The sequence below is a fragment of the Camelus dromedarius genome, chromosome 10 (genome assembly GCF_036321535.1).
Source record: "Camelus dromedarius isolate mCamDro1 chromosome 10, mCamDro1.pat, whole genome shotgun sequence".
Classification (NCBI taxonomy): domain Eukaryota; kingdom Metazoa; phylum Chordata; class Mammalia; order Artiodactyla; family Camelidae; genus Camelus; species Camelus dromedarius.
In genome coordinates this window covers 78431734-78459349 of record NC_087445.1, presented here as the reverse complement: position 1 = coordinate 78459349, position 27616 = coordinate 78431734, and the positions used below count along the sequence as shown (strand labels likewise).

The 27616-nt window shown below is 63.3% G+C and overlaps 5 protein-coding genes across 7 annotated transcripts; 1 reads left to right on the top strand and 4 right to left on the bottom strand.

Annotated features, from left to right (window-relative positions):
* Window positions 1–392: 392 nt before the first annotated feature.
* On the bottom strand, window positions 393–2933 carry TOR4A (torsin family 4 member A). The gene is made up of 2 exons (XM_010998885.3): window positions 2528–2933; window positions 393–1800 (listed from the first exon to the last, which is right to left on the bottom strand). The coding sequence occupies exon 2, from the start codon at window positions 1761–1763 to the stop codon at window positions 513–515; it is 1251 nt and encodes a 416-aa protein (XP_010997187.3). The 5' UTR covers window positions 1764–1800; window positions 2528–2933; the 3' UTR covers window positions 393–512.
* A 2761-nt stretch (window positions 2934–5694) lies between these two features.
* On the bottom strand, window positions 5695–15089 carry NELFB (negative elongation factor complex member B). 2 transcript variants are annotated; one of them, XM_031451020.2, is made up of 13 exons: window positions 14712–15089; window positions 14243–14406; window positions 13937–14036; window positions 13313–13543; window positions 11589–11774; window positions 10800–10912; window positions 10157–10259; window positions 9875–9970; window positions 9521–9663; window positions 9336–9442; window positions 6899–7040; window positions 6667–6775; window positions 5695–6546 (listed from the first exon to the last, which is right to left on the bottom strand). In XM_031451020.2, the coding sequence occupies exons 1-13, from the start codon at window positions 14844–14846 to the stop codon at window positions 6400–6402; spliced, it is 1776 nt and encodes a 591-aa protein (XP_031306880.1). In that variant the 5' UTR covers window positions 14847–15089; the 3' UTR covers window positions 5695–6399. The 2 variants fall into 2 exon arrangements, with proteins under 2 accessions (XP_031306880.1, XP_031306881.1); XM_031451021.2 differs by having other exon boundaries at window positions 14745–15088.
* Window positions 15090–16997: 1908 nt separating this feature from the next.
* On the bottom strand, window positions 16998–18399 carry STPG3 (sperm-tail PG-rich repeat containing 3). 2 transcript variants are annotated; one of them, XM_031451015.2, is made up of 6 exons: window positions 18293–18399; window positions 18042–18199; window positions 17779–17913; window positions 17583–17671; window positions 17229–17502; window positions 16998–17131 (listed from the first exon to the last, which is right to left on the bottom strand). In XM_031451015.2, the coding sequence occupies exons 1-6, from the start codon at window positions 18397–18399 to the stop codon at window positions 16998–17000; spliced, it is 897 nt and encodes a 298-aa protein (XP_031306875.1). The 2 variants fall into 2 exon arrangements, with proteins under 2 accessions (XP_031306875.1, XP_031306876.1); XM_031451016.2 differs by having other exon boundaries at window positions 17229–17370.
* A 1913-nt stretch (window positions 18400–20312) lies between these two features.
* Window positions 20313–23634, top strand: CIMIP2A (ciliary microtubule inner protein 2A). Its single transcript, XM_010998888.3, has 7 exons — window positions 20313–20425; window positions 21554–21768; window positions 21848–22110; window positions 22197–22323; window positions 22547–22641; window positions 22911–23028; window positions 23406–23634. The coding sequence occupies exons 1-7, from the start codon at window positions 20370–20372 to the stop codon at window positions 23492–23494; spliced, it is 963 nt and encodes a 320-aa protein (XP_010997190.3). The 5' UTR covers window positions 20313–20369; the 3' UTR covers window positions 23495–23634.
* TUBB4B (tubulin beta 4B class IVb) lies at window positions 23487–25948 on the bottom strand. The gene is made up of 4 exons (XM_031451012.2): window positions 25812–25948; window positions 25428–25536; window positions 25240–25350; window positions 23487–24704 (listed from the first exon to the last, which is right to left on the bottom strand). The coding sequence occupies exons 1-4, from the start codon at window positions 25866–25868 to the stop codon at window positions 23644–23646; spliced, it is 1338 nt and encodes a 445-aa protein (XP_031306872.2). The 5' UTR covers window positions 25869–25948; the 3' UTR covers window positions 23487–23643.
* Window positions 25949–27616: the final 1668 nt, after the last annotated feature.

The window sequence follows — 27616 nt, the reverse complement described above, 5'->3', positions numbered from 1 at the left end:
ATCCCTTTGCCTGAGGCTGTGAGAAATCCAGGCAGATCCCCCATGATGCTTGCGGTGGAGAAGCATCTGAGACTTTAGGCCCCCAGGGTGAGCACGTGTGCGGAAGGTTGGGCTATGACCCTGTGAGTAGGTGTGTGTGTTGGCTGCCGCTGCATGACCACATCAGTGCTGCAGGGAACCAGCTGTGTGACCCTGGCGTCTGCACCCCCTCTGTGGTCACCCATCCTCTGTATCGTGGGGAAAGGCTGCCCACCTGCTAGAGTGCTTGCGATGTGGGACAGTGGGGCTGAACCGGCAGGTGGCCCCCTGGGGCTGTAGGGGGTTGGAACTGGAAGGAGCTCAGAGTTGACCCAGCCCACCAGCCTCCCCAGGTCCCAGTGTAACCAGCCAGGGGCCATGGACAGATTTATTAGGGGCCTCAGAAGCCTAGGGCAAATCCATAGGGTCCCCTCCCTCCTACTGCCACGCCCCGTCGTGCCTGCCGGCGTCCACTGCGTCCAGCTGCGCCTGGGCTACAAGAGGTTCACCGTGGCCACCACCTGCTTGCAGCCGGTAACGGCGAACTCGCGTCCAGCGACGCGGTGGTAGCTGAGTTGCGCGGCCAGGAGCTCGGCCCGGGCCTGGTCCGGAAAGAAGCCCTCCCCGGCCATCTCATCCCGGAAGCAGTTGACCACATCTCGCTTGTCCAGCAGCAGGAAGGGCACGATGGCTGCGGCCTGCCACAGCGGGTGCTCGCGGACCAGGAGTGCCCGCAGGCCGGCGCGCAGCTCCTCCTCCGCCTGGGCCGCCGCCGCTGCGGCCTGGGCACCGTGGGCGCCGTCTTGGCGCAGCGCCAGCGCGCGGGACGCGTTCTGCAGTACGAAGCGCGTGACCTCCGCGCCACCGGCACCGCTGAGAAGCACGTAGATAGCGTTGTGGAAGTGGTGCGACCGCTGCGGCTGCAGGAAGCCATGCAGCTCGTCCAGCAGCGCCGGCGGCAGGAACTCCACCTCGTCCAGCACCAGGAGCGGGGTCTTCTCCTCTGCCTCGGCCCGCGCCACCACGTCGGCCACGCGCCGCGCCAGCTCCTCGCGGCAGTCCTGCGCTGCGCGGCGCTGGGGGCAGTGGTGCCGCGCGTGGTACTGCAGCACGAGCGCGCCGTCCTCGAGCACCGCACGGAAGTGGCGCGCCAGGAGGCGGCCCACGTGGCTCTTGCCCACGCCGCTGGGCCCGTGCAGCGCCAGAAGCAGCGGGCGGCTGTGCACGTGCGTGGCCAGGTAGTCCCGCAGCAGCGCCACGATGCGCCCCACAGCCGCCGGCTGGCCGAACACGGCGCGCTGTAGCGCCTTCTCCAGCCCGTCGAGGTCATAGCGCAGCGCATTATCGTCCAGGTTCTCGATGGCGTTGAGAACCTGGAAGCCCACGATGGCCACGAGCAACAGCAGGCAGCGCTGTGCGCGGCTCCGGCTTTCCGCGTGCGGCCGGTACTTGCGCGAGGTCTCGGGGTAGAGCACCACGCGGCTGCGCCGGCGCCTCTTTCGCGGCGCCTTCGAGGGCAGCTCCGCTGGGCTGTCGAAGGTGAAGAACTGAGGCTGGTCCAGGTTCGCGCGCGGCGCCCCGGGCACGTAGCCCGGCCCCACGCCCGGCGGTGGGAGGCGCCGCTTGCGCAGGAGGCACACGCGGCGTCGCAGGCGGACCACGGCGCGCACCGGCGCTATCACGCTTGGGCCGGGGACGCCGGGGACCGCGTCCGGGGGCTCCGGGCTGGGCTGGCCGCGGTCCATTGCGCACGGGTGGCGCTCGGCATGCAGGTATTCCTTCCTGCAACGAGAAGACGGGGAGGGTCTCCAGACTTTCGCATGGCCGACTGGGATCCTTTCCCGTGGTCTCATCCCGCGGGGAGGCCCCCCGGAGTGCAGCCCACTGCCCCCAGGCCAGGGCCTGGTCCCCGCCTCGCTGGGCTGGAGGCTCGCCCCCTTGACCAGGAAGCCGCTCCCCGCGGGGCCCCAATGCAAATTGTTCGGGTCCTCCCATAAACAGCCTGGGGCCTTGAGGAAGTGACTGGGGGAAGGGGGTGCGCATCTTCTCGGGCGGCCGCCCTGACTTCCTGGAGGAGGAGTCGGTACCAACCGGGCGCCTATCAGGGGTGAAGCAGGGTCAAAGCCAGACCCCGCCCCTCGCCGCAGCTCCGACTGCCGGGCGCCAGGGGACTTCGGCCTCCCTAGAAGGGGGTCAGGGGAAGCAGAGGCCCAAGCACCCACGAACACTTGGGGGTGGGGGGGCGTTCTGGCTGGAACTTACGCTTTTGAGAATGGGCTCTAGCCCTGACCCCAAGCTGAGCCCAGGCTTCCAGCCCCCAAATTAGGATCCTCCCCACATCCCTCCAGTGAACACACTAATGGAGAGGGTGACAGGGAGCCCCTGAGAGACGGGTGGGGGTGGGGTGAAAAGACGGACAGAAAGGTAAGATCCGGACGAAGGATAAAGCTAGTGAGGAGACAGCTGGAGAAAGGTGCAATGGATGCCCCGGCCCCTGACACCCCCGTACCTGCAGCTGCGTCAGGTCAGGCCAGGCTCTTGCTGGCCCCCAGCCCCGCAGGGCAGCCCCCTGCCCACACCAGACACCGGGCCCTGCCACTCAGGAAGCAGAATGTCCAGGCTTCCTGGTGAGGGTCGAGGTGGGGTCAGGAGCCTCACTGGGTCAGCTCAAGCTTGGAGGGGTAGCGACACCTGCGGGTCCCTGGGGAGCGTCCGGAGCGGAGGAAGCTCTGGGGAGGTTTCCGCTTCTGTGCAAAGGAAGTGAGTCAGGGGTGCGGCACGGGCGGGACTTAGGCTGGACGGAGGCGCCAGAGGGGGAGGCCTGACGGGCTCTCCCAGGTCCCCTGGCCACGGCCATGGGTCACCTACCCTCTGCCCTGCAGCCCTCCCAGTCCTCCAGGCTCAGTCCAGGCCCAGGACACCCTGTGAGGCTGAGGGCCTCGCCTCCCCTAGGATCCCATGTGCCCTTGCACCCCAGTGTACCCTGCACGGACCCCCACCTCCCAGGGTATCTCCTTCACCTGACTCCCCACGGAGTCCACGGAGAAGAGGTGGGGCTAGGTGTGCAGGTTGACTGGCAGCAAGCGCAAAGAGGGCAGGTGGGGTTCTCCGCAGCTGGGGGTTCCCCCAACCCTCCCTGTTCCCCCTTTCCACACCCCACCCTGGGGGCCCACAGAGTGGGGCTTATTTCCTTCTCCTTTTCTACCAGGGCCTGGGGCTCCATCGGCCCCATCTCCCCCTTTCTCTTCCTCTGTACCCCAGCCTCGAGCCCCCCAAGGACAGGCAGCCCACACTGGGACAGAAGCTCTGGAACTTGGGAAGGACCCCCTCGTGTGGCCCAGGGCCCTGGCGGGAGTGCAAATTTGGAAAGAACTTGGGCCAAGAGTTTGCAGATGGAGGGTCTGGACCCTTCCCCGCCACCAGCTTCCTGTGGCCCTGCCCCCACTGCCATTCCTGCCTGCTTGATTGACCCTCAGCTCCTCTCCCTCCGGCCCAACCTGGAAGCCTCTCACCAAAGAGCAGGTCTGCCAGCCAGTAATGCCCCCAAATCAGTCCCGGCTCTGTGCCCAACTGTCCCGCTGGTGCTGGCAGTCCTGAGTACCCCCCAGATTCTACCCTGCCCGTGGCCCCCATCCTCCTGGCATCCCTATGCTTCATCCTCCACACCTTTGCCCACAGGAGTCCCTCTGCCCAGCGAATCTCTCTCCTCTCTCTCAGCTTTCCTCCACCTCCCTGCATGACCCACATCAGGCAAATGGTCATGGGCTCGGGGGTGCCTGTGCTCCCCAAAATATAGAATTCATGGCTTCTTGTCGGCACGTGGGAGTTCCTGTCTGTCCATCTGCCCACTGCCCTGGGGCAGGATCACCACACAGAAACCACTGCTTCTCTGCATCCTCCTCTCCAGCTGGGGGCCTGGCTCCCTGGGACTCGCTGCCCTTCACTGTGCAGGCACTTATGAATACCTCATCCCCCAGTAGCCTGGAGGTGCTTTCAGCCCATACCCAGGCCTTCCAGGGACCAGGACAGAAAAACATCTGTCCAGGCCCCTGCTGGTGCCCCATGGCTCTCAAGCTTCCTATAATGTCCATGTCTTCTGACACAGGGCAGACCCCAGGGGGGACCTTGAAGGCATTGCTGGGGTTGGGGACGGGGGATCAGTCCTAGCTCTGATTGATCAGCAGTTGCTTCTGCCGAACCCTCTAGGGTCCAGAGCCCCATCGCTGCGGGGAAGAGGGGGCTTGTACGCAGGGTGTAGCAGTAGTCAAAAAAGTCCTTCCTCGGAGGGCCTACCCTCAGTGGGGTCAAGGGTGAACCTGAGGTCTGTGCTGAGGCCTTGCCTCCTCTGTGCTTTCTCCCCCGTCTCCAGCGGTGAAGGGGGCCCCAGGACCCCACCTCTCCCTGCTGAAGGACTAATCCCACCCACCCCATGCTCTACTCTGGGGGGCCTCCCGTCACACCCTCATCCAGCGCGGGCCCCGTGATCCAGCCCCAGCCCCGAATTCAGGTCCACGTCTTCAACTTCTTCTCTGTAGCCTCTTCACCTCGCTGCCCACACTGCCAACCCCAACAGCCCATTGGGGCTCCAAGGCTCCCAAACTGCTGGCCTGGAGGTGGACAGGTTCCCCCACCACACACAGGCCCCTCCCCTTACCGAATCCCCAGCGTGGTCGCTCTCTTCCTCAGACCAGACCTCCCTCATTTCCCCACGGCTGCTGGGGTCGCTGTCTGGTCTCAGGATTCCCACCTCACAGCCTCCCAGGGCCCCTGGGCTCAGCTGCCTCCTACCCCCGTCCCTCCCAGGGCTCTCCGTTGCCCATGACTGAAGCCCCCACCCCATCCTTGCAGCTCATACCCTCCACCCAACAAGCCCCCACCCACTGGGGCCTCCAGTCCCTGTTCCCTTCATCTGGGCTGGAGGAGCCTGGCTGCACTGACTGGTCTTTGTCCCGACTGTGAGCCTCAGGTGGGTCACGCGGGTCCCTGTCCATCCACTCACTCGCTCCTCCCACAGCCAAGTTCCTTCCTTGTCCTCTCTCCTTGGCCCCGGCTCCACCCAGTCCTGCCCCCCAGCCTGGGACCTGGCTCCCTGCTTCCTAGAGGAAAAAAGCAGCAGCTGGAAGGGGACCTTCAGCGTCTGTACCCCCAGATCTGCCTTCCCTGCTCCCGGGAAGCCCCGTGGGCCCTGGCACCGCCTGCTCCCACCCACTCCGTGACACTCCAGCCACCCCACCACCCTGTCTACTTTTCACTCACTGGGTCATTGCCACCAAACACAAACGTGTTTCTCCCATACCGGTTCCTGTGGCCCCCAACACCCATGCCCCCAGGTCCCTACTTTCCCCAGTCTTCGTCTCTACCGGGGTCTCCAATCATTCCCTCCTTCTGTCCTTCCACCTGCAGAGCTGTGCCTGTCAAGGTCACGGTGACCTCCACGCAGCCTGACCTCCAGTATTGTCACCACTGACGATGGGAGCTAGGGCCCACCCAGCGCCAAATGAGTCCAGTCTCGTGGCCCCAAGTGCAGCCAGGCCCAAGCCTCACCACCCACGGCTGCTGTCCTGGGCAGGGCTGGGCATCCTGACGGTGCCCACAAAGACAGAAAAGCCAGGAGAGCGGCCACCCAGCCTGCACTGCTGCCAGCCTCGGGCATGCATGTAAACAGCTCACTGTGGATTTACCAAAATGCCTTTTATTTACGTAAGTAAAAGTCTCACTATGTGCAACAGCCGAGACCCTGCAGCCGAGCAAGAAGGAGCAAGCCCAGCGCAGCAGGGTGGGGCCTCCCTCTGCCATGCCTGCTACACGGGGTTGTCACCGGGGAGGCGCTCCTGCAAGAGGGCAGGGCTGGACTTCACCTGTGGCACCTGGCCAGCAACCACATGATCCTGTCGATCTGTGTCAACCCTGCCCACCCGCCTTCACTGCCCGCCTTCACCGCCTCTGGCCTGGGACCCTGCCCTCTCCCCTTGGAAAACGGGTGGCTTTTTTCTAATTTCAACTATTGCCCTTGTCTGACCAGCAACAGCAGAAACCACACCGCAAGGCAGGAAAAAACAGAAGCTCCCGTGGCTCGGATGCCCAGGGCCAGGTGGGGTGTGGCAGACACAGAGCAGGGCCTGCGGCACCACGGAGCCGGCCAGGGGCTCACAGCAGCAGGGACACAGGTCACAGTCACACAGAAGGCACACACTTCCTGGGACCCAGTTCTAGGAGAGGCTGAGGCGCAGAGCAGGGGTGCCCTGCCCACAGGACGGCCCCGGGGGTCTAGCTCAGCCCACCCACTGTGCTGTGAACCGTCCTCTGCCTCTAGGAGAGCCGGGTCCTGGCTCTCACTGGTCCAGGGGCCCCACCCACCCCTGAGCAGCCCCAGGCGGAGCCTCAGAGCACAGCTGGGGCAGACACGGTGGGGAGAGGTAGCTCCAGGGCTGGGGCCTCTGGGGCCTGGGCTGGGCTAGGCTTCCGATGGTCCAGCTGCTCCAGCTTCTCACCGAGCTGGGAATAAAGTTCCTTCACCGCCTCTCCGCTCTGTAGGAAAAGCGCAGGGTTCTGGGGCCGCCCAGGCCGCTTGGTGCATGCGCCCAGATGACACACACATGGGCAGGGTCGGGCCAGCAACAGGGGTGCGGGCTGGAGAGGGGCACTCACCTGGCCCGTGGGCTCCAGCGCCTTCTGCAGGGCTTCCAGCTTGGACGGGGCCACCCGGTGGTGCAGGTGGATGAGGAGCCTCAGCACGTGCCGCTGCACGTTCTCTTTCCTGGAAGAGGCCGTGCGGGGCTGGGCTGCAGGTGCTCACAGAACCACCCACCCTCCCCAACCGTGCCTGGCACTCTGACCCCACCGCCCTGGCTGCCATGGATGTGAATCAAGAGGACGGTACCTCGGGGAGGCGGTGAGGAGGAAGCCGTCGAAGAGGCTGCTGCAGAAGTCCTCCAGGGCGAATTCGTCAGCCAGCAGCGCCAGGTTCCCCGTGAGCAGATGCAAAAAGATGTCACTGAACGCCAGGTCACCAAAGGTCTCCACTGCAAACATGGCAGGCGTCGGCCCAGCCCGGCCTGCCATCCACACACCGCGCCCGGCCCGGGCCCTGGGAATCGTGACAAGATGGCAAAGCAGCACCAGCTTCTGAGGATGGGGGGGCGGACATGGGCCTGGGCGCCAGCAGTGGTGCAGGGCGACAGCACGGGGGTGGGGGAGGGCGTGAGATCCCATCACACACAGCCCTGCCCTGTGGCCAGGGGACCGAGGACTGAGTGGCCTCCAGCAGAGGGAAACCTGAGCAGACCAGTAATTACAGAAAAACAGAGAAGTGCTGTGGGCCGGCCCAGCAAGCCCACCAGACCGCCGCCCGTGCTGGTTGAGAGGAGAGAACAGAGAAAGATGGGCCTTCTTTTTTGAATCTGCACCATCAAAACTCAAAAGAGATAGCCAGAGTAACTACTGAGGAGTCGCACTGGTCACCAGGGACAGGGCTGCCTGTGTGCACAGCCGGCAGGCCGTGTGGGCACACACACCCAGGCAGGTGGCTGTGGCAGCTGCTACAGAACCGCCAACAGGGGACTCTGACCAAGGATCTGAGACGTCCCCTGAGCCCACAGTGCACCCAACGCCGGGCGGGGCCGCGGCACCACGGGGTGTGCCCCACCGCTTAGCTGGCCAGTCCTGGCTGGCCTCACAGTCACCAAGGGATGCCACCACCAAAGTCCCGCCTGGAGAACAAATGCCCCGGTTCAGCCAACAAACCCCAAGTAGCCCTACAGACCGCGAGAGACCCGAGGCAGCCAGGAGAAGCAAGGTGGAGGGGGCCCTCGTCTGAACCCTGATTTGAACAAGCCATCTGCACAAAGATGCTATGACAGTCCTGGGAGCATGGCCACCTCCGGAACCTAGACCCAGAATAAGCTCAGCCGCGGTCGTGGTAGGTTAGAGCATCCATCTTTAGTCGAGATGCCGGCTGGGGCCATCACCGAGGGGACGGTGGCATCTGTGGACCCCACAGAGGTGGGCGATGGGCACTGGGCCTCGCTGCCCCGTGCTCTTTACTTCTGACTTTACCCAAAATCCCCAAAATAAAGACAAAAAATGAAGAGAATGTAAAGCCTGACACCTGTCCTTCCCAGAATGTACTAATAACACAGAGAAACAAGAGCGCCCTCCCTGAATGCGGAGACCTGCAGCCCAGCCCGCCGGCGGCAGCGCGTGCCTGGTGGACACCGATGCTCCTCTCACAGGACACCCCGTTCCCACGGACACAATTCAACAAGACGTGTGCAAACATTTGAAACCGAATAGGAAGGATGAGGCAAATCAAGGTTCCTTTCGACTGCACCCCCGGAAGCCTCCAAAAACAGACACGCTCTAGCCAGAGAGGCGCCCACGCCTGACCCAGAGCCTGCGAACGCGCCACCTAAGCAGGAGGGCGGGGGCCAGTCCTGCACAGCCCGGCTGGGCCCCCAGGCCGCGCAGGGGCCTTGGGTGAGGAGGTGGGAGGGCCAGAGTCAGAGAGAGACCCGAGGACGGGAGAAGCGGGAGGCTGGAGGAGACAGGGAAACGGGACCCTCCCTGGAGTCTCCAGGAGAAGCCAGCCTGCCCGCACCTTGACTTTAGCCCTGGGAGAGTCCTTGCAGACTTCTGACCTCCAGCACCACAAGAATAAGTTCGTGTTGTTCAGTTAGATGGCGGCTGGGCAAATTAACACCCACAAATACAGCATCCTCCACACAGGTAAGTCAGGAAACAGCACGTGCACCACCGTCAGACACATTGATGATTCAGAAGCACCCTTAGCAAGTAACGCGTGAGACCTTTACGCAAAAAAAAGCCACAACATCCCAGAGAAAATCTGTGAGGAGGCCCTGGACCTGCTGTGTGGCGGGCAGGCTGGGTGCTCCCAGAAGCTCCTACCCCGACTCAACCTGCAGCTGACTCTTGAAGGGATCCACTCAGACCCCTCCCTCTTCCTCCTAGCGTGTGGCAACACCTCTGCCCCCACCCGGCTCGGCCAGAGGTTCCCAGGGAAGCGGCCTCCTCACCACCTTGCTGGCGGGGCTCTCTCGATTGTCTGAGGACTTGAGGGACTCCACCCCCCTCACCAGTTAGGAAAAGGTTATGGTGGCTCTTCCACAAATGTGGACTGTGATGAGAAGAGGGTGCCTGTGGAAGGGCACCGCTGAGTTCCTGCCGCTTTTGTACCCGAATAAGCACCGGGGACAAAGACCTAGCGCGGGAGGCAGGCAGTGGGCAGAGGGCAGGCAGGACGAAGGCGCTGCCCACAGACTCCCGGAACCCCGCAGACGCCCCGAGCCCCGCAGACTCACCCAGCCCCGGCAGCAGGCGGAGGAGCGCGTTCTTGTTCCTCTGCTTAGTGATGTGCAGCACGTAGTACAGCCCCACCTCGCAGGCCATGCGCTGCTCCTGCAGGAACCTGCCCCCCACCCCACACCTGTCAGCCCTGGGGAGCACCACTGCCACCCCCCCGCCCAGTGGCGCCCGGAGCCCGTACTTAGTGAAACTCTCTGGGAGCGTGTTTGGGTATGTGACCGGAGCTTTCTCCTCAGCCGGGAGCTTCTGATCCACGTTGAAGGTGTGGTCGTCCACCACGAAGGACATCAGCGTGGGCAAGAACCTGGTGATGAGCTCCACCTCCTGGGGCGGAGGCCAGAGAGCTCTGTCCTGCACCGTCCCTGGGCCTCGCCCCCTTCCTCCATCGGCCTGCCTGCCCCTACCCCGGTGTGGGCCTGGGGGCAGGGCCTCCTTCCCAGCCCCCGCAAGCGCCACCCTCCTCCTCCTCCTCCTCCTCTTCCGCTGCCGGTGGGGCTGAGAAGGCAGCAGGAAGGACCCCCGCTGGTCCTGTTACCAGTCTGGGCTCCTTGAAGACCTGGCTGTCGATCATGTCCCACGCCCCCTGGCCCAGCGCCAGCAGCCGAAGCAGCAGCAGCAGGTCAGGGCTGTCCTGCAGGGACACGGGCCTCAGCAAGCGCTCACCTGAGCCTCCCTTACCCGGGACTTCCGCTCTCTCACAGGCTCCACCTGCCCTCTGCTGGTCAGACGTGTGCCCACCCAGGCCAGCGCAGACCTGGATGCCTGGGGTTCGCACCCACATCCACCAGAGCCGGGGTGCAGCCAGCGGGGCACTCACCCTGGGCAGCGTCTCCTGGCCGACCAGCTCCTGCAGGTGCCTGACGGTGCTCAGGGACAGGGTGTTGATGGCAAAGGGGTCACACAGGATCATGGACAGGTCCCTGTGAGGATGAACCCGGCGTGAGCAAGGGGAGCCCCGACCCGGGGAGACGGCCCTCCCACGCGGACTAAGCCACCTGACCCCAGGCTGCTTTCAAACGGCTCGCAGCCCTCAGCTGACTCGGGAAGCTGGAAGTCAGACGTGCTTTTAAACCCTGAGGTCCCGTTTTGTCTGGGGAACGTGACCTGGCTCCACAGACTCAGCCAGGTGCCCTCATGGACGACTCCAGGGAGAAGCAGTCGGAGACGGGCCAAGCAGAGCCCACTCGGGGAGGGCCGTCTGGGAGCCGGGCCCCCGGAGGACCCGCCCCTCAGCCCGCAGGCAGCCCCACATCACTGCAGATACCGGAGCCCCAGCCCAGGCACTCAGCTTGCCCGAGACCGCAACAGCCTCGACCCCAGCAGCCACGTCCCTCAGGCGGTTTTCCTAAAGACATGCCAGAAGAAACAGCCCACTCCCGACTGCAGACACAGCATTCTCGACCGGAAGCCTGTGGACAGGACCCTGGGGGGCTGGGACACCACACCAGGCCAACCCTTACCCCAGGACTTGCTCCTGTCCCTTCTTCACCCCGTCAAGAAACCCCTGCAGCTCTCGGGCCCTCTTGCTGTCCACGAACCGCTCTCGGATGCAAGCGTCCAGGCACCAGGTGAACTGTGGAGAGAAAGCGCAGTCAGGACGTGCCGGAGACCGTGGCCTCCAGGCAGCACTCACCCTCACCTCCTCGCCCAGGTGCCACCGCTGCCTGAGCCTTGAGGAAGCCTCGGGACCCACCCCTTCACGTGGCCCAGGCCCGGCCTGCACCAGGAAAGGGTGGCACAAAGGAAACTGGCCCAGGGCCTGAATCCCTACAGGTCAGGCGGTACAAGAAAGAAGCAAGATACATGTTTTGTTCTAAGGGCCTCTCCAGGGACCCCACTGTGGGGAAGGGCAGTGCGGTCTCAGAGTGACACCACCTCTGGCCCCACTGTGTCCATGTTGGGACAAGGGCAGTGCAGAAAGCCCTGCTCCTGGAACATGGAGCTCGCTGGTGAGCAGCCCCGGGGGCCCTGGGGCAGGGAAAGGCCAGAGGCCCCGGAAAGACCACAGGAGGCAGAGCAAGGGTCCAGGAGCGGCCGCAGGGCCTGCCCTGGCTGGAGTGGAGGCAGAGGGGGAGCGGGCGAGGGAGGGAGACGTAGGGCAGCTGGCTCCGGGTCAGGCGCTCAGAGGACACCGCAGGTGGGCAGAGGCAGTGGAGGGGTCGGTGCAGGCAGGTGGCCAGGCAGGCAGCGGTCAGAGCCCAGGTGCTAGGACCGTAGTGTCCGAGGGAGAGGGGCAGGCAGGCCCCCACCTTGTGGCAGGGGTCCACGGAGCAGATGTCGCCGACATCCAGGTCGTGCAGGGACATGAGCAGCTCGGCCCGCAGGGTGCAGTAGTGCACGTTGCGTGTGCGCAGAAAGAGGGTGCGCAGGAACTGCAGCACCATGTCGTACAGCTTCACGTTCTTGCCCACCATCTGCGTCAGCTTCTGCACCACCTGTGGGGAGACAACCCAGCCCGCCTCGTCCCACTACATGTCTGGTGCTAAGGCTCCCCTCTGACAGGACACTGGCCCACGGGGGTGGGGCATCCCTGGTCTTCATGGAGGTGAACTCCACAGCAGGCCCCCAGATCCCCAGCATAGCTGCCCAGGGGGCCGACCCCACCACGAGGTCGACGATGGGGAAATTCGGTCAACGAGCATGTGCAGTGCCACCAGGTGAGGCCCAGCTGTGGCCACCCACGCCTGCCTCCTCTCAGGCCCCCGGCCCGCCTCCAGCACCACACCCCGCCCCTCTTGGGTAGCTCCTGCCACGCTGCAGCAGCCCACAGGAGGGGCTCCCCTCGGGGCTCAGCGGCCGTGCAGATGCACAGGGTGAGACACTAAGGAGGCCCAATAGGCTGGACATAACGAGGGGAGCAGTCAGCAGCCCACCTGGAGGACCCCTGCTGAGGACCCACAAGCAGGCCTCAGGAACCCCGACGAGCAGAGCAGCTCAGAGCACAACCCGAGTCCAGGCACCGAGTCCCAGCACCTCTAACACCGACGACAGGAATGCACCAGCCTGACCCGCCGGGCTCGCCTCACATCCGACAGGAGGGTGCGAAGCTCAGGCAGAGGACCAGGGCCCCGCAGCCGACCCACCCCTGCCACTGCTCCCTCCCCAACCCCTACCGAAGGAAGGACCCAGCCCCCAAGAGGGACCTTGGCCTGGAGGGGAGAGTGAAGCAGGGGCAGGGCCAAATCCCACAACCCTGAGACAAGGGGAAGGCAAGCAGGAAGGGCTCAGACACACTCAGCGGCCTGATCAGGAAGTGGTGCTGCAACCACTGGCCCAACACCTGAGAAGACCCTGGGTCAGAGCCCACCTCGCACCACCCGCACAGGAGACCCTGGGTGGGAAGGCTGACTGTGAGAGGCCACAGCAGAACAGCAAATGCTGCTCGGCCCACGTCTGGACTCTTGCCATTGCCTCCTCCTGGGTTGAGGGGCATCCTGGAACCAAGCCAGGGACCCCCACTTCACCAGGAAAAGTCAGAGTGTCCACAGTGGCCTCCAGACCTCCACCTCCCCCGGCCCCCTCCCCAGACACCCTCACCTGCCCACCTCAACGCCTCTGCTCACAACACCCCCCAACCGGGCCCTTCTTCCTCAAACCCCAAGACACCACCCCTACCTGGCCCACCCTGCTCCACCGCTGGAGCTCCGAGACCCACACGTGACACCAGACTGCAAGTACCCGGGCAGGCGCCCTGACCTTGGGTTACTGAAGGGTCCAGACACCTGTGGCAGTGGGTCAGCGCTCAAGAGACACGTGTTGAAGAAGGAATGACTCAAACGCAAGAACAGACAATTCCAGAGACCTTAACCAAAAAGGCCTGGTGGGCAGTGGAGTACAGAAGTACATAAGGATACCAAGACCTGCAGGGTAGTGGGCGGGACTTCACAAGCCCCTCCTGCAGCCACAGGTCAGAGCCCACCCTTCCAGGGGTGGAGGAAGCCCACCCCCAACACACAGTCCCCGGGGGCCTCACCTCGCCCTGGCGCCTGGTCTTGGGGGAAGGACTGAAGAAGTTGTGCAGGACAGAGAGCTCCGTGCTGAAGAGAGCACTCTCCTTCTCCACGATGTACTGCTTCAGCAGCGGGGAGACCTCGTCACCAAAGAGTGCCTGGTTGTCTTGCCAGATCTGCCGCTTCACCTCCACAGCGCAGGCCCGGTACAGATCCTTGTCCGCCATCACCAGCTTCAACTTCTTCTCAGGAACCTACACGACCCCACAGGCCACCTGTGAGCAGTGCCTGCCACCAGGGTCCCCCTCAAGACGAGTCAAAAGCCCTCAGTGCCCCACAGCAGAGACCTCATTCAGCCCAGCCCCACCAACAGGGACACCTGTGGCTGGCCCCTCAGGCCCCAGCAGGTAGAGCAGCCACGCTGACCACACAGCTTTTTCCCAGAAAGGACTCCACGTGCCAAGCTCCAGGCTCTGCGAGGCTCCTCCGGGAGAAGTGAGCACAGAGAACACGCTCTGAGGCTACCCCTCCTCGGGCGGCCAGCTCAGAGAACCTCCCCGTCCCAAGCAGACGCCCAGCTAAGCGTGTGCTTGACCTCCACCAAGCAAGCGCCATGCAGGGAGGCCCCGGGTTGGGAGGGCCTTTACCTTAGGCAAGTGTTTCATGACGCACATCACCACTGGCTGCAGGGATGGCATCTTCACCAAAGAAAAGCTCTTCTCCAGAAGGTCTTCCAGTTTCTTGTACCTGGAAAGACTCGCACTCCTGAGGGACTAGCACAGGACCAAGTCATCGCAGCTGCCTGCCTGTCCCCAGACAGATGACGTCCTCAGGAGGAACAATTAGGGGAGAGGCCCTTCTTGAGTAGGGTATGTGTAGCCACGGGGACAGTGAGTCCTGCTGATGTAGACCCCAAGCTGGTAAGGGGCTGCACATCTTACCTGCCCACTTACCTTTCTTCAGCCTTCCCCTCTGAAGCAATGGCTGACACCCGCTCCAGCAGCTTGTCCCGCAGCTCGTCAAACACAGACTGGTGGAACTCCAGCCGGGGGGTCCCGTGCAGGTCCAAGAAGGGCAAGGCGGACTGCAGGGAGGGCAGCAACACGCCATTCTCTGTCTGAGGAAGCAAAGGGTCAATGTGAGGTCGACTTGGCTTCCTCCCGCGACAAGAGAAACCTCGGAGGCAGCCACCTCTGGCCAAGCACGTGGATGCCCTGAGTACACAAGGAGGCAGGTGCAAGGAACGTCCCCGCTGTTCCCAGCAGCGCTGGTTTTAACTGCAAAAACTGGAAACCACTCAGATGCCCGTCGACGGGGTCCTAGCTCAGGACACCTGGTTCCTCCATCCCGGGGAACAGATGCGCTACCAGGACGGAGAGAAATCTGCCCATTCCTCACGACCCCGCCCCGCGCCGGACTCACGCCAAGACGGCCGGCCCCTCCACCCGGCTCCACCTGGAACTGCTCGATGGCCTTGAGCGGCTCCGTGCAGTTGGTCAGCGTCTCCTTCAGGTCCTCGCCGTTGGCCACGCCCAGGTCCTGCAGCCCCGCGAACATGGCCGAGGCCCCGGCCCCCCCCCGACTCGGCGCCCCATCCCCTCCGCGCTCCACCGGCGCCGCAGGGCCCCCAGCTGCCCGCTCGCCCGGGCCTCGTGGTCCGCCCGAGCTCCGCTCCCCGGCGCCCTCCAGCTCGGCCTGGTCCCGGCCGCAGCGCGGCTCCGCTCGGACCGCAGCAGCCCACTTCCGCCCCGCACAGCCGGGTCCGCCCGCCAGCCGGCTCCACGGAAACAACAACGCCGCCGCCGCCGCCGCCGCCGCCGCCGCCGCCGCCGCCGCCGCCGCCGCCGCGCAGAGGCTCCCGGGAGCTGCGCCGGGCCGGCGCCTGGCAGAGGCCGAGCGCCAAGACGGCGCCGGGATGTCGCACAGGCCGTCGACGAAACCCCGCCCCGCACGCCGGGCCACGCCCTCCTGCGCGGCCACGCCCAGCCTCACGGCAGCCGCGGCCTCCGACCTGTGCCTCTCGTTTGGCGGAGAACCCGGGTGGGCGGGAGCAGGAGGGTAGGATCCTGTAGGTCCCTGCTTTGTCCTTTGCAGTGCAACGAGCTCCTATAGGGGCGGTGGGCACTGCCTGCTCTGTACTCTCTGTGGGCTCCCCATCGCCAAGTGTGCGAGTCCTTGGACCACCCCTCCCGCCCCTCGAGGCTCAGGTCTCTGCAGCTCTCCCTCCCTCCATCTCACCTACTTCCATCCCACCAGCCCTGTGTCCCCTGCAAGCCTGGCCACAGCAAACATTACACCCTCTCCCCTTTCAAGTGCCTTGGCTTCTGAGGTTTGTTCTGCTAGAAATTCCCTTTCTGCTTCCCGGTAAAGTAGCTCATCCTTGAAAACCCATTCCTCCACTGCTTTCTCCAGGAGGCCCTCCTTCCTCCGGGATTGCTCCATCCTTCCTGCTGCTCCCACTCCTGGCTTTGAGCCTTAGGGGTTGCTGGTGGTGCAACTGGGAGCAAGGCTCCTGGTCCCCCTACCCTGGGCCAAACTCCTAAGGCCAGAGCTTCCACAGCTCTGTCTCTGTTGCCCGCTGGCCAAGCTGGTCGGCTCAGGGCCCAGTGACAATAGTCTGCAGTCCCACTGCTCTGATTTCTGGGAGTGCTGGGACTCAACCCCCAGCTGGCTCAGCCCCAGAGGAGGTCACAGGTGCACGGCGCTTAGACTCCCTTGTCCCTGGCTTCCCTGCAGAAAGGGATGATGCCAACACCATGGGAAAAGCTCTTGCAGTCCTTTTTGAAGGGGTTGAGCTCTGGCAGAGGAGGCAGAGGAGGGGGCCTGGCCCGGGGCTGGGGTGGCACAGGGAGGACGCCTGGAGAATTTGATGCAGTGATAGGAGCCACCACAAGCTGCAGGGGAGGCCCCTGCATGGAGGCAGTCTTGGGGCCAGCCCCTGGGTGGGAGGGCAGGTCAATGGTGATAAGGCTGCTGCTGTGGGCAGGGGCAAGGCCCCAGTGGGTAAAGTCCCGGGGAGTCAACTGCCTGCAGCTTGGCCTGTATGGCCCTGGATGAATCACAGGGTCTTTGGGCAAGTGCTGGGAGAAGAGGGGCCAGGCCCTAATGAGCTGGTCCTCTGGGCCCTACCTCGTGGCTGGGCAGGTTGACCTCAAGGTGGCAACTCAGGGAGTCTGTCCACCCGCCCCCCCATCTCCACCCCAACGGTCAGTTCCTCGAATCAGCAAGCAGCCTGACTGTTGGGTAGATTGGCAGCTAGGCCTCTCCCATGGGTGGCACGGCTAGGTAAGAGTGTCCTGCACTGCCCACAAGGCCCCTCCCATCCTGTCCCAGACCAGGAAGTCTCAGGTTGCCACCCCAGCCACCCTAGAGAGAGGGCACTGAAGGGGAAGTTAAGGGAGACCCGTGGCCAAGGAAAGCCAGACATGATAGGTCAGTAGCAGGACAGCTCACTGGGCAAGGGACAGTGGCCAAGATATAGTGTGATTCGGAAGAACGAACAGCATCCCTACATAGCAAGGGGGTGGGCAGGTGGGGGGCTTCAGGCTGGGCTTCCTCATCCACAGCCCACAGAAGGGTCAACTGGTCAGAAGGGGGTTGGGGGTACCCAGAGGGTCAGAAGGCCAGGCTGTGGACACTGAGTTCCAGAGGAAGGCCTGATCAGGCCCCCAGGGAGGCAGGGGTCTCGTGATCACTGGGGTGGCGGCTCTATATGGCGCAGAAGGGGCCAGTGTCATGGCGCTTGGGTCTTCGCACGCCTTGGATGAGCACTCCGGGCACGGAGGGGAAGCGTGAGTTGTAGCAGTCCTCCACATGGTAGGCAGCCGGGCCAGGGGTGCACGCTGCAGAGAGAGACGGTGGGAGCCCGCCATGCCACGGGTCCCTGCTTTCCCAGGGCCCAGCCCGACCCCATCGAACCCCAGCCCCCTGCCTCCTTACAGGAGCTGACACAGGAGGCAAGCAGCGGTGAACGGCTCATGGAGAAAGCTGGCGGGCATGGACTCTTCAGGCGGCACCCGGGCAGGATGTCATAGGTGTTGGGGCTGGGGCCGGTCTTGCCAGCCGGGGCTGGCAGAAGGGCCTGAAGTGGGGGCTGGGGCAGCATCCTCAGGTGGGCTCGGGCCTCGGGTGTCCTTGAGGCAGGGCGGCCCCCAAAGCTGGAGGCCCGGCAGGCATGCAGGCTGGGCTGCTGGTAGTCAGCGGGTGATGGCCACTGCAGGGAGAAGTTGCCGCAGGCCCGCCCTCAGAGGACCTGCCCCTGCCGCCCTAGGACCTGCCAGGCCAGCCCCCAACCTTTTCCTCTCGGTTAAAGTTGGCTTTCAGTGTGAAGGGGCTTTCGCTCTGGAACCACACCGTCTGCCACGCCCTGCGGCTGCTGCCTTCTGCAGAGGGGACAGCATCACTAGGGGAGGCTGGTGGCAAGGGTGCCACCCCTGGGGCGAGGGGTCAGGGCGGGGTGTGGGGGAGGGCGCATGGAGTGGACACGCACCGTGAGTAGGGTGCTTGCGGCCGATGCTGAAGTGGGGGTGTGGGGAGGACTCTCGGATTGAAGCATCTGGCACCTGGTACTTGGTGGGGCCAGGGACGTCCAGGTCAATCATGATGGGGGGGCGTCGCTCCAGCACTGGCAGGAAGCAAGCTCTGTGCCTGGGTCCTCCTAGGGAGCAGCCCCCCAGCCCTGCCTACCCTTGCCTGCCTCCCCAGACCAGTCGGGGGTTGGGGGGGGTTGGGGGAGCAGGAACCCTCACTCACACAGCTCCCTCAGGCTCTGGGTGCAGATGGGATCCTGGAGGGGGCCTGTTTGCATCCTGAGGCCTGCCGGGAATTCCTGTATCCCTAGGGGACGCATCTCATCCAAGGTGGCCCCTGGCTCCTGCTCCAGGCCCGACAAGAGCACAGCAGCATTGGGTCTGCAAGAGAGACAGCCAGCCACCATCCACCCAGCCTGATGGCCACCCCATTCGGGCTGACCCCCCAGCCCACCAAGCACCCTGGGAAGTTACGGGGAAGGCACAAGGGGCTTCTGCCTCAGGGGGCCGTGGGTCCAGTGTTTGCCTCCATTGATGTAAAAATTTGCCAGGAATTTCACAGACTTCTGGTCAAAATTCATTGTCAGGGTCTCTGGCTCCCTTCCCCAGAAATGTCACATGGCTCTGTGACCTCACTGGCTGGTCCTGCCAACGCCCTGTTGCCTGGGGGAGCAGCATTGTCCAGCCCTGGCGGGGCCCCTCCCCCGACCTCCCAGGTGGGTTGCCCTGGGATCAGCCTTGCCAGAGGCTCCCCAACGTGACCCTGTGACCCCTGGCTTGGCCTCCTTTCTTCCCCTCCCCCATTCTTGTCCTCGCCCTTCCCCACTCCTGGACTGGGTCTCCTCGGGGGCTGGGGTCCACTCTCTTAGGGCTTCTGGGAGGACTGAGGCCCTGGCAGGGGGTGGAGAAGGCAGCAGGTGCTGTGGGATGCCTAGCCATGCAAGGCCAGCAGAAGGTGGGAGAGGGGTTGGTGGAGCAGTCCCTGGAGACTCCCCAGAGGAGGAGGAGCCCCTGCTGGAAACCCAGCCCTGGAAAAAGCAAACCAACAGAGGGTGGGTCTGAGTGGCCTGAGCTGACCCCAGAGGCAGCCCAGGCATGGCGGAGGCGTGGCGGCCTGTCTTCTCGGGGCACAGAGGCTGGGAGGCATCATCAACAGTTGGCGCTGCTAGGGCTGAAGTGCAAAGGAACAACGAGGCTGAGCGAGTGAGAGTCCACCTGGGCACCGGGGCCCTCGTGGTGCCCTCCAGAACTGACCAGCCTGCCAGCCCCTCCCAGGCAGGGCCCGGCCAAGAACGTCTCATCCTTCGCACCCCTGTCTCTTCTCCAGACCTTTCCATCCACACTGAACCTGTCTGGCCTCAGGATGGACAGACTGATAGAGACTTGTTTGAGGAAACACACATTTTATCAGGGTGAGGGGCTCCCAGCCTGTCACTGGACATGAGTAGCTGGATTTCTCCCTAGATGACACGCACATCCGTCTCCAGCTAAATGTGGATCATCTCCTCGGCTGGACACGTTGAGTGGAAGCAGTGGATCAAAGCACGTGTGGTCTTGGATGCACTTGACCTGAGTCCCAAATTACAGGTGGTTTTCACGCTGGCATGGAGCATTAGAAATCGCCCACATCCACACCTCATCAGTGTTTATTTGACTGAGGCTCAGCCTTATGTCCGTATGTTCGCTGACGGGGCTCTTCCTTAAGACTTTCACGCTACATGTGCATTTTCCTGTTGGGGTGTTAATTTTTCATATGTTTGTTTTATAAGGTTGTTTCTACTGATATCATATCTGCACATAACATTTGTTGCAGACTTTTTGCCCAGGCTGTCATCTGCTGTGCAGGGTGGTTTAAGCTGTGTTTTGACGTGTACTTGAACCTGCTGATCTTTTCCTTTATGACATTTTTCTTCGTTTTTATGGTCCTCCCTATACAAAAAAAAAAAAAAAAAAAAGGAGAAAGAAAGAAAGAGGGAGGGAGGGAGGGAAGGAGGAAGGAAGGAAGGAAGATGGAAAGAAAAATCGAGAGTTTGTTTAAAATGGAAAATAGAGCCCAGCTCCAGGGGAAAGACCTCCAGGACAGGGTCCCGGCAGCTCTCTAGCTCAGGAACCTCACTGCTGAGACTTGTGACAGTGCCTCCCAAGCTTCCAGGTTCTCTCATCTGAGGAGGGGCTTAGGGTGGGACAAGGGCTGTTTTCCAGTTGGCTCTTGCCCTCCCATGGGTAGTAAGAGTCCAGAGCTCCAGGCCCAGCCCTGCCCCTGGCTTCCTTGCAGGGCCGACTCAGATGCAACTACAGTTCTAATTTTCCAAGATGTAGGTCCTCAGTGTGCCATGTCCCCAGCCTGTGCCCTGTCTGGGCCTCACTGTCCCAGCCGTGAAATGGGAGTGCTCACAGGGTTTAGGAAGGGGCCTGGCTCAGGTGCTGCCCAACAATGCAGGGCCTCTTCACAATGGTTGCCAGGCAACGGGGACTCCTCTCTGGGAGGAGCCAGCCGCACAGGCCGGGGCAGGAGAGGGGCTGGAGCCAGCCAAGGCAGAGCTGAGGCAAGATGACAGCCATGCAGAAACACAGCCTCTTCTCGCCAGAACCTCACTATATCCCTGGGTAAGCCCCAGAACGCTGGAGCAAGGCTGGGGTCGCCAAGGATGGGGCAGCAGGGCTGGGGCCTAAAGGCTCAAGGCCGGCTGTGAGGGGAGCCCCAGAGCTGGTCTCCGGGGAGCTGAGACCAGAAGGTGGGGAGCTTGAGCAGGAGCCGGCCTGTGGACCTGGGAGGCCGGTGAGTGGGGGTGAGGCCGAGGCCGGGGCCTGGAGCAGGTGTGAAGGGCCCAGGCCCCCTCTCCTGCCCGTACCAGGGAGCCAGGCTGTCTGTCAAGAGCAGAAACTGGGGACGGCCCGATAGCAGGAGTCTGGCTGTCAATGCTGGGCTCTGGCGTCGTGGAGGGCCCTGCATTTTAAAGACGAGATAAGCGCCCAGTAAACTGACGGCACAGGCGCCAGGCTGCGTCGCTAGGTGTCCCTCACATCCAGCGTGGGCCTGGCCCACAGCATGTGCCCGCCCCGGCACACAGCCAGATCCACGTGAAAGGAAAAGGCCAGGAAGAAACTGGGCCCAACTCCTGGGGGAGGTGACACCGAAGAGCCTCTTACTTTCACGTCTCAGCCTTGCTAGTCTCGCAAACTGACAGACCTGCACTCACTTGAGTCATTTTTAGAAAGAAAACAATTCACACCCCTTGGGTGCCACCCCCCCCCTCACTGGCCGCCCCTCGGGCTTAGCCCTGATACTTAATGACACTCAACTTCCACCAGCAGCCCGCCCACCAGCCTCTGCCTCTGGGCCAAATGCCCTCCAGGCCTCCCTGGTGGGACCAGCACGTGTACAGTCAGCCCCATGTGCCTCAGCCCCAGACTCAGACCCTATCACCATCCCTGCAATGCTTTGAGCGGGCAGAACAGCCCATCCTCTCATCTTTAAGCCCCTCGTTGTTGGAAGATGGCTGGGTGCTGGGGAGATGGCGCCCCAATAGTGGTGATGACAGCCGGGCTCCCTTCCTGGGGGCCAGGCCCGTTCCTGGTGCTCAGCGTGTGCTGCTGTTCAAGCCTCAGGAGCCCCAGGAGGCAAGTGCTACTGTGACCCCCATTCTGCAGGTGAGGTCGAGTATCTTGCTCTGGCCAGCACACTGGATCCAGGGACCTGCTCCCAGGGGCCCTGCTCCCCCTCTCCCTCCACAGCTACGCGGGCTTCTATCCGCAGCTGCGCTACCAGGTGGGGAATACCTACGGGCGCACCACGGCACGGCTGCTCACGGACCCCAGTGTGCGAAAGAGCCCCTGCTCCGTGCTGTCCCCCACAGCCAAGCCCAAGTTCATCGAGGACTTCGGCAAGTCCAAGCCGCCTTGGATGCCCTGCCGTGAACTGACCGAGCCCTATGTCCCCGACTACACCGGTAAGCCGCCCGCACCCGGGCCCTGCCCCTCCCGGGCCGCCCTCCTGCCCACTCGCTCACAGCGAACCTGTCCGTACAGGTCTGAAGCTCTACAAGAACTTTGAGATCCTGGGCCGGTTCTCACCCCATGAAGTGGATGCCCAGGGGTCACTGGGGGTAGAAAATGTATCCAGGCAAGTCCCACTGCCTGCAGGCATCATGCCTTACCCGCCCTACCTGCCATGCCCGCCGGGCAGGAAGGGGGACTCCAGAGACTTTGGACACCCAGGCCTGCGGCTAGCACTGGAGGAAGAGGGCTGGAAGAGCACCACTCCTGCCCAAGAGGCGCCCGGGCAGTACCAGGTAATTGGGAGGTGCACTGAGATAGAGCCTCACCCTAGCCAGGCCTAGGTGGGGCTGGGGCGGTGACCTGCCCCTCCCCATTCCAGCTCTACCACTGCAGGAGGGACGAGTATCCACCCCCAGCCCACCAGGAGGAGACACTGGACGTGGGCAGGTTCCACAGGCTGCCCCAGCTGGACCACCCCAATCTGATCCAACGCAAGGCCATATCAGGTGGGTGCCGGGGGCCCAGGCAGGACCAGGAGAACAAGTGAGGAGGGCTGCTGGGAGGCCCTTCCAGCTCCCCAGGGGAGCTCCTGCGGCCCATTCCCTCAGTCAGCAACGTTCGGGAAGGGAGAGGGGTCCAGGCAGAGCTCCCTGACACCCCTGGAAGCAGGTGCGTGTGCCCAGGGGAAGACGGGCAACAGGGCGGGACCCTGAACACCTCCTCCCCCAGGATATGCTGGCTTTGTCCCGCGGCTTGCCTGGGTGACGGGGATGAATTACCGTGATGGAGTCACACAGGCTATGGACGAATTCGACAAGAACCAGGTAGGCTTGTGGACATCATCCCTGGGCCTGCTCCCCAGGGTTCAGCCCAGCTTGCGTGGCAGTCTCCATGCCTCTGAGCGGGCAGGTACAGAGACAGAGCTCAGGAGGCTTTCCAGAGGAACCCCCTGGAAGGGTGGCTCTGCCAGGCCCAAAGAGACTGCCCTCCCCATCCTTCTGACCAAGCCCAACTCCTTACACCCACCAGAACACTACTCACTGGTTACCAGCTGGGAAAGGCAGCACACAGCAGCACATGCCTCTTTCCCCAGTTCCTGTTCAGAAATCCCATCTGCACTCTGGGGGAGAGGCTGCCCAGAATGCACTGGCCCAGCACCACCGTCTACAGCAGCCAGGGCCTGATACCTTTCTACATGGGGTTCATTCCATGTGAGTACCGTGGGCTTCTCATCCACCACCCAGACAAGGTCATGGTGATGGCCACTTCGGGGAGGGGTGGTGGCTGGGCCCCCTTACCTATGCTGCATCAAAGGTCCATGGCCAGCCAGGTGACCACAGGGTCCCCTTGGGGTAGGACTACTCCTAACACTGAGTCCTAGACAGAGGTCAGCCACCTCCAGACCGTGGGGACCCCCCAGGTTTACCGTGCACAGGCTGGGCCCGCCATCAGGAGGCAGGTGCGTGGGGCAGCTCCAAATCCCAAGGCACCTGCATGTTCACAGGCTGTGCTAAGCCCTTTAGCAGCCACCCGCACGCTCCCCTGAGCACCCTGCAGCCTGGCTCAGCTGCGGCCCCACCCCCTGCAGCCATGCAGGACAACTACGCGCTGACATTTGGCAACAGCACCCGCAGGGCCTATCAGAAGGAGCTGGAGAGGCGACGCCAGACACTATGAAAACGCTTTAATGGTGGTGTCTGTACAGCATGTGATGTCAAGACAGGAAGAACAAATACACACACAAGGAGACAAGGCTATCAGAGAACAGGTTGTGAGTGAATAAAGAGTTCACACGGCTTCCACGCTTTACCGGCTACCAGACAGCTTTAGGCCACCTCCTCCTCTGCCTCCTCCTCAAACTCGCCCTCCTCCTCGGCCGTGGCGTCCTGGTACTGTTGGTACTCGGACACCAGGTCGTTCATGTTGCTCTCGGCCTCGGTGAACTCCATCTCGTCCATGCCCTCGCCCGTGTACCAGTGCAGGAAGGCCTTGCGCCGGAACATGGCCGTGAACTGCTCGGAGATGCGCTTGAACAGCTCCTGGATGGCTGTGCTGTTGCCAATGAAGGTGGCGGACATCTTGAGCCCCCGAGGCGGGATGTCGCACACGGCTGTCTTCACGTTGTTGGGGATCCACTCCACGAAGTAGCTGCTGTTCTTGTTCTGCACGTTCAGCATCTGCTCGTCCACCTCCTTCATGGACATGCGGCCCCGGAAGACGGCGGCCACGGTCAGGTAGCGGCCGTGGCGCGGGTCACAGGCGGCCATCATGTTCTTGGCATCGAACATCTGCTGGGTGAGCTCAGGCACTGTCAGTGCCCGGTACTGTTGGCTACCCCGGCTGGTCAGCGGGGCAAAGCCGGGCATGAAGAAATGCAGGCGGGGGAAAGGGACCATGTTGACAGCCAGCTTTCGCAGGTCAGCATTGAGCTGGCCCGGGAAGCGCAGGCAGGTGGTGACCCCACTCATGGTGGCTGACACCAGGTGGTTGAGGTCACCGTAGGTAGGCGTAGTCAGCTTCAGGGTGCGGAAGCAGATGTCATACAGGGCCTCGTTATCTATGCAATAGGTCTCATCTGTGTTTTCTACGAGTTGGTGGACTGACAGGGTGGCGTTGTAGGGCTCCACCACGGTGTCTGACACCTTGGGTGAGGGCACCACGCTGAAGGTGTTCATGATGCGGTCGGGGTACTCCTCTCGGATCTTGCTGATGAGGAGGGTCCCCATCCCGGACCCAGTCCCCCCACCCAGGGAGTGGGTCAGCTGGAAGCCCTGCAGGCAGTCACAGCTCTCCGCCTCCTTCCTCACAACATCCAGCACGGAGTCAACAAGCTCCGCCCCTTCTGTGTAGTGCCCCTTAGCCCAGTTGTTCCCGGCACCACTCTGACCTGCAAAAGAGGGCAACTGGTCACTCCTTGGCCGAGCATGCGGTCACCCGTGCCAAAAAGGCCAAATAACACAAGGTGAGGTGACACACAGAACTCACCCTGCAAGTAGAACAGACAGGCCCCCAAACTGGTAAGGCAGCATCCTACCCCACTAAAAAGCAAGCGGTCAAGCTAAAACAGCTGAACCATCAGCCCAGTGGCTCCCCTGGGAAGCCTCGGCCCATTCCCAAGAGCAGATGAGCTGCCACCGGCTCCAACTCGGCCTTCACTGCAGGAAGATTACATCTGTCTGCTCCTCCCCTGTGTGCGGACAGCTGGGCCTTCCCCCTAAAGCCGCTTTAGGCGAGGGGATTGAGTGACTCGAGAAGGGAGAAGAGCGTCCTGGAGCATAGCTGCTGACGGGGTGGGTGGGGGGGACAGGGGGGACAGAGTGGATCAGGACCTCGGCTCTGCGGTCCTTAAGGTGGCGACCTTGGCACCCCTTGACCTTTGAGTCGTCCTATCAAGCCGCCACCCATCCCCATCCGCGGCTCACCGAAGACGAAGTTGTCCGGCCTGAAAATCTGCCCGAAGGGCCCCGAGCGCACAGAGTCCATGGTGCCGGGCTCCAGATCCACGAGCACAGCTCGGGGCACGTACTTGCCACCTGGAGAGCGGGAGAGCGTCAGTCAGCGAGGGGAGGGCCGCGGGGCGGCAGGGGGCGCGAAGGGGCGGGGGTCTCACCGGTGGCCTCGTTGTAGTACACGTTGATCCGCTCCAGCTGCAGATCGCTGTCCCCATGGTAGGTGCCGGTAGGATCGATGCCATGCTCGTCGCTGATCACCTCCCAAAACTGCGGGAGACGCGGGCGGGCCGGGGCCGGGGCTGAGTCACACCGGAGGTGCCCGGAGCCGGCCCCGCCCCGGACGGCGCGGCCCTCCCCTCCCCCGCCGCCGCCCGGCCATCCCCGCGGGCCCGCGCCGCCGCCCCCGCCCCGACCCGGGCCGCGGCGCGGTGCGGGGCCGCAATGCGGGGGCGCCGCCCGCTCACTGCCGCCATCTTTCCCGCCGCCCGCCCGCCCACCTGCCCCGCCCGGAGGACCCCGCGGGCCCCGACACCCCCGCTCACCTTGGCGCCGATCTGGTTGCCGCACTGGCCTGCCTGCAGGTGCACGATCTCCCTCATGGCGGCGGCGGCGGCGTGGGTGGCAGCGGAGGCAGAAAGTCGGAGGCGAAGGCCTACGAGCTGGCGCGCAGAGTGCTACAACCGACGCACCGCCGGTGCTTATATACCCACCGGGCCCGCCCCCGCCACCCTCGTATTGGGCTGCCAGAGTGAGGCTGGTAAGCGGCCTCGTTTGACTGGCTCCAGCCCTGTCAATCGAGCCGCCTAACGCCCGCCCTTCCGAAGCCTTTTGCTCTTGATTGGACAGCAGCGGCCTTTGCTCTCCCAATCAAAATCCCCCCTCGCTTTGCGGTGCTCTGTCCATTGGGTGTTTCAAATGATTGATTTGTCCTTTCATTGGCTGGTTTCGGAGGGCACGCCGACAGGCTGGTGCTATTGGCTGCGCGGGGCCAGCGTCCTGGTAACCGCCGCAGTGCCTTGGGGACCCGCGCGGGCGGGGCCGTAGGCTCTGGGCGCGGGCGGGGGCCGGGCAGCGGAGGAGGGAGGGCCGGCCCGAGGGCCGGGAAAGGCAGGCGGGGCCGTTCCCCGTGGGCGAGCGCGCAGACCCGGTCCCCGCCGTGCGCCTTCTCGAGGGCTGCGCGGCGCACTTTGCGGGGTGTCCGAGCCGTGGAGGGGTGCGGGGCCGTTCACAGCAGGAACGCACAGGGCTCAGGGGCCAAGGGGCGGCGGCGCCGGGGCGGGCGTGTCGGTGGAGTCGAGGCCCTCTCCGCAGGGTGGCGGAAGCCTCGCTGCCCCCTGCTCCCCTCCTTGATCCGCACGCCCGCTCCCGTCGCGGGCAGGTGAGGGAGCGTGCGGGGCCTATCCTCCGAGCGGGGGAGGGGGGTGGAGGAGGGGAGAGGTGGGCGCGGGTGGGGAGAGGAGGGCAGGGCTGGGCGAGGGCCCTGCCCTGCCCGGCAGCCGCTTGTTGTGGAGATGACGCTGGCGCCGCGCCCATCACCTTGGTGCCTTGGCCCCAGGAGCGCACAGAGCTGCGTGGAAACGAGGGCGGCGCCCAGCCCTCTGGGCAGCCACGGATCAGGACACCTGGGTGGACAAATGCTTTTACCTCTCCTTGATTTTAGTTTGGGGAGTGGGAGAACTCGTAAAGGAGAAACAGTTAAATTACATGTAGTCACACCTTTAATCAATCATTTTAAAAACAGTACATTTTTGGTATATCTTCATAATAACTTAAAAATAATGAATTATGCTCTTGGGTCTGCCCTGGACAGTCTCCCTTGCCATGGCCACTGGGGCTTATGTAGATTCTGGCTTTCTCAGTGAGCTTCTTACCCTCCTTTGCTACACAGCCCGAGGGTGTTGGGTGGGGGCAATGCTTGGCAATTTATTTCCCTCTGGAGAGGACGTGTTCCCTGCTTCACCATATAATCCATAACACCACAGCACCGTGGCAGACTGCGGTGGACAGTGTAGTACGGTATACCTAATGGGTGGGTGAAATCCTTGGGACAAGCAACATGCTGGCATAGAGATTCATCTTCACGTCCCCTCAGAAAGGTCTGCAGCTGCCTTGTGGGGATTGCAGTACTGACCCAGAGGGTGAGTCAGCACCTCGAAGTGCTGGTCGGTCCCAGCAGGGCCTAGGGTACCAGCCCCCTCCCTTACACCCTTCCAGGAAGGTAGGCCCCAGGCCATGGCAAGTGGGATGTGCAGGGTCACTGCCTGGCACCCTGGGTCCTCACAGTGCCCTGCAAAGTAGCTCAGCTGCCCAAGCAGCAGTCTGCAAGGCCCTGGCACTGCAGCAGGGA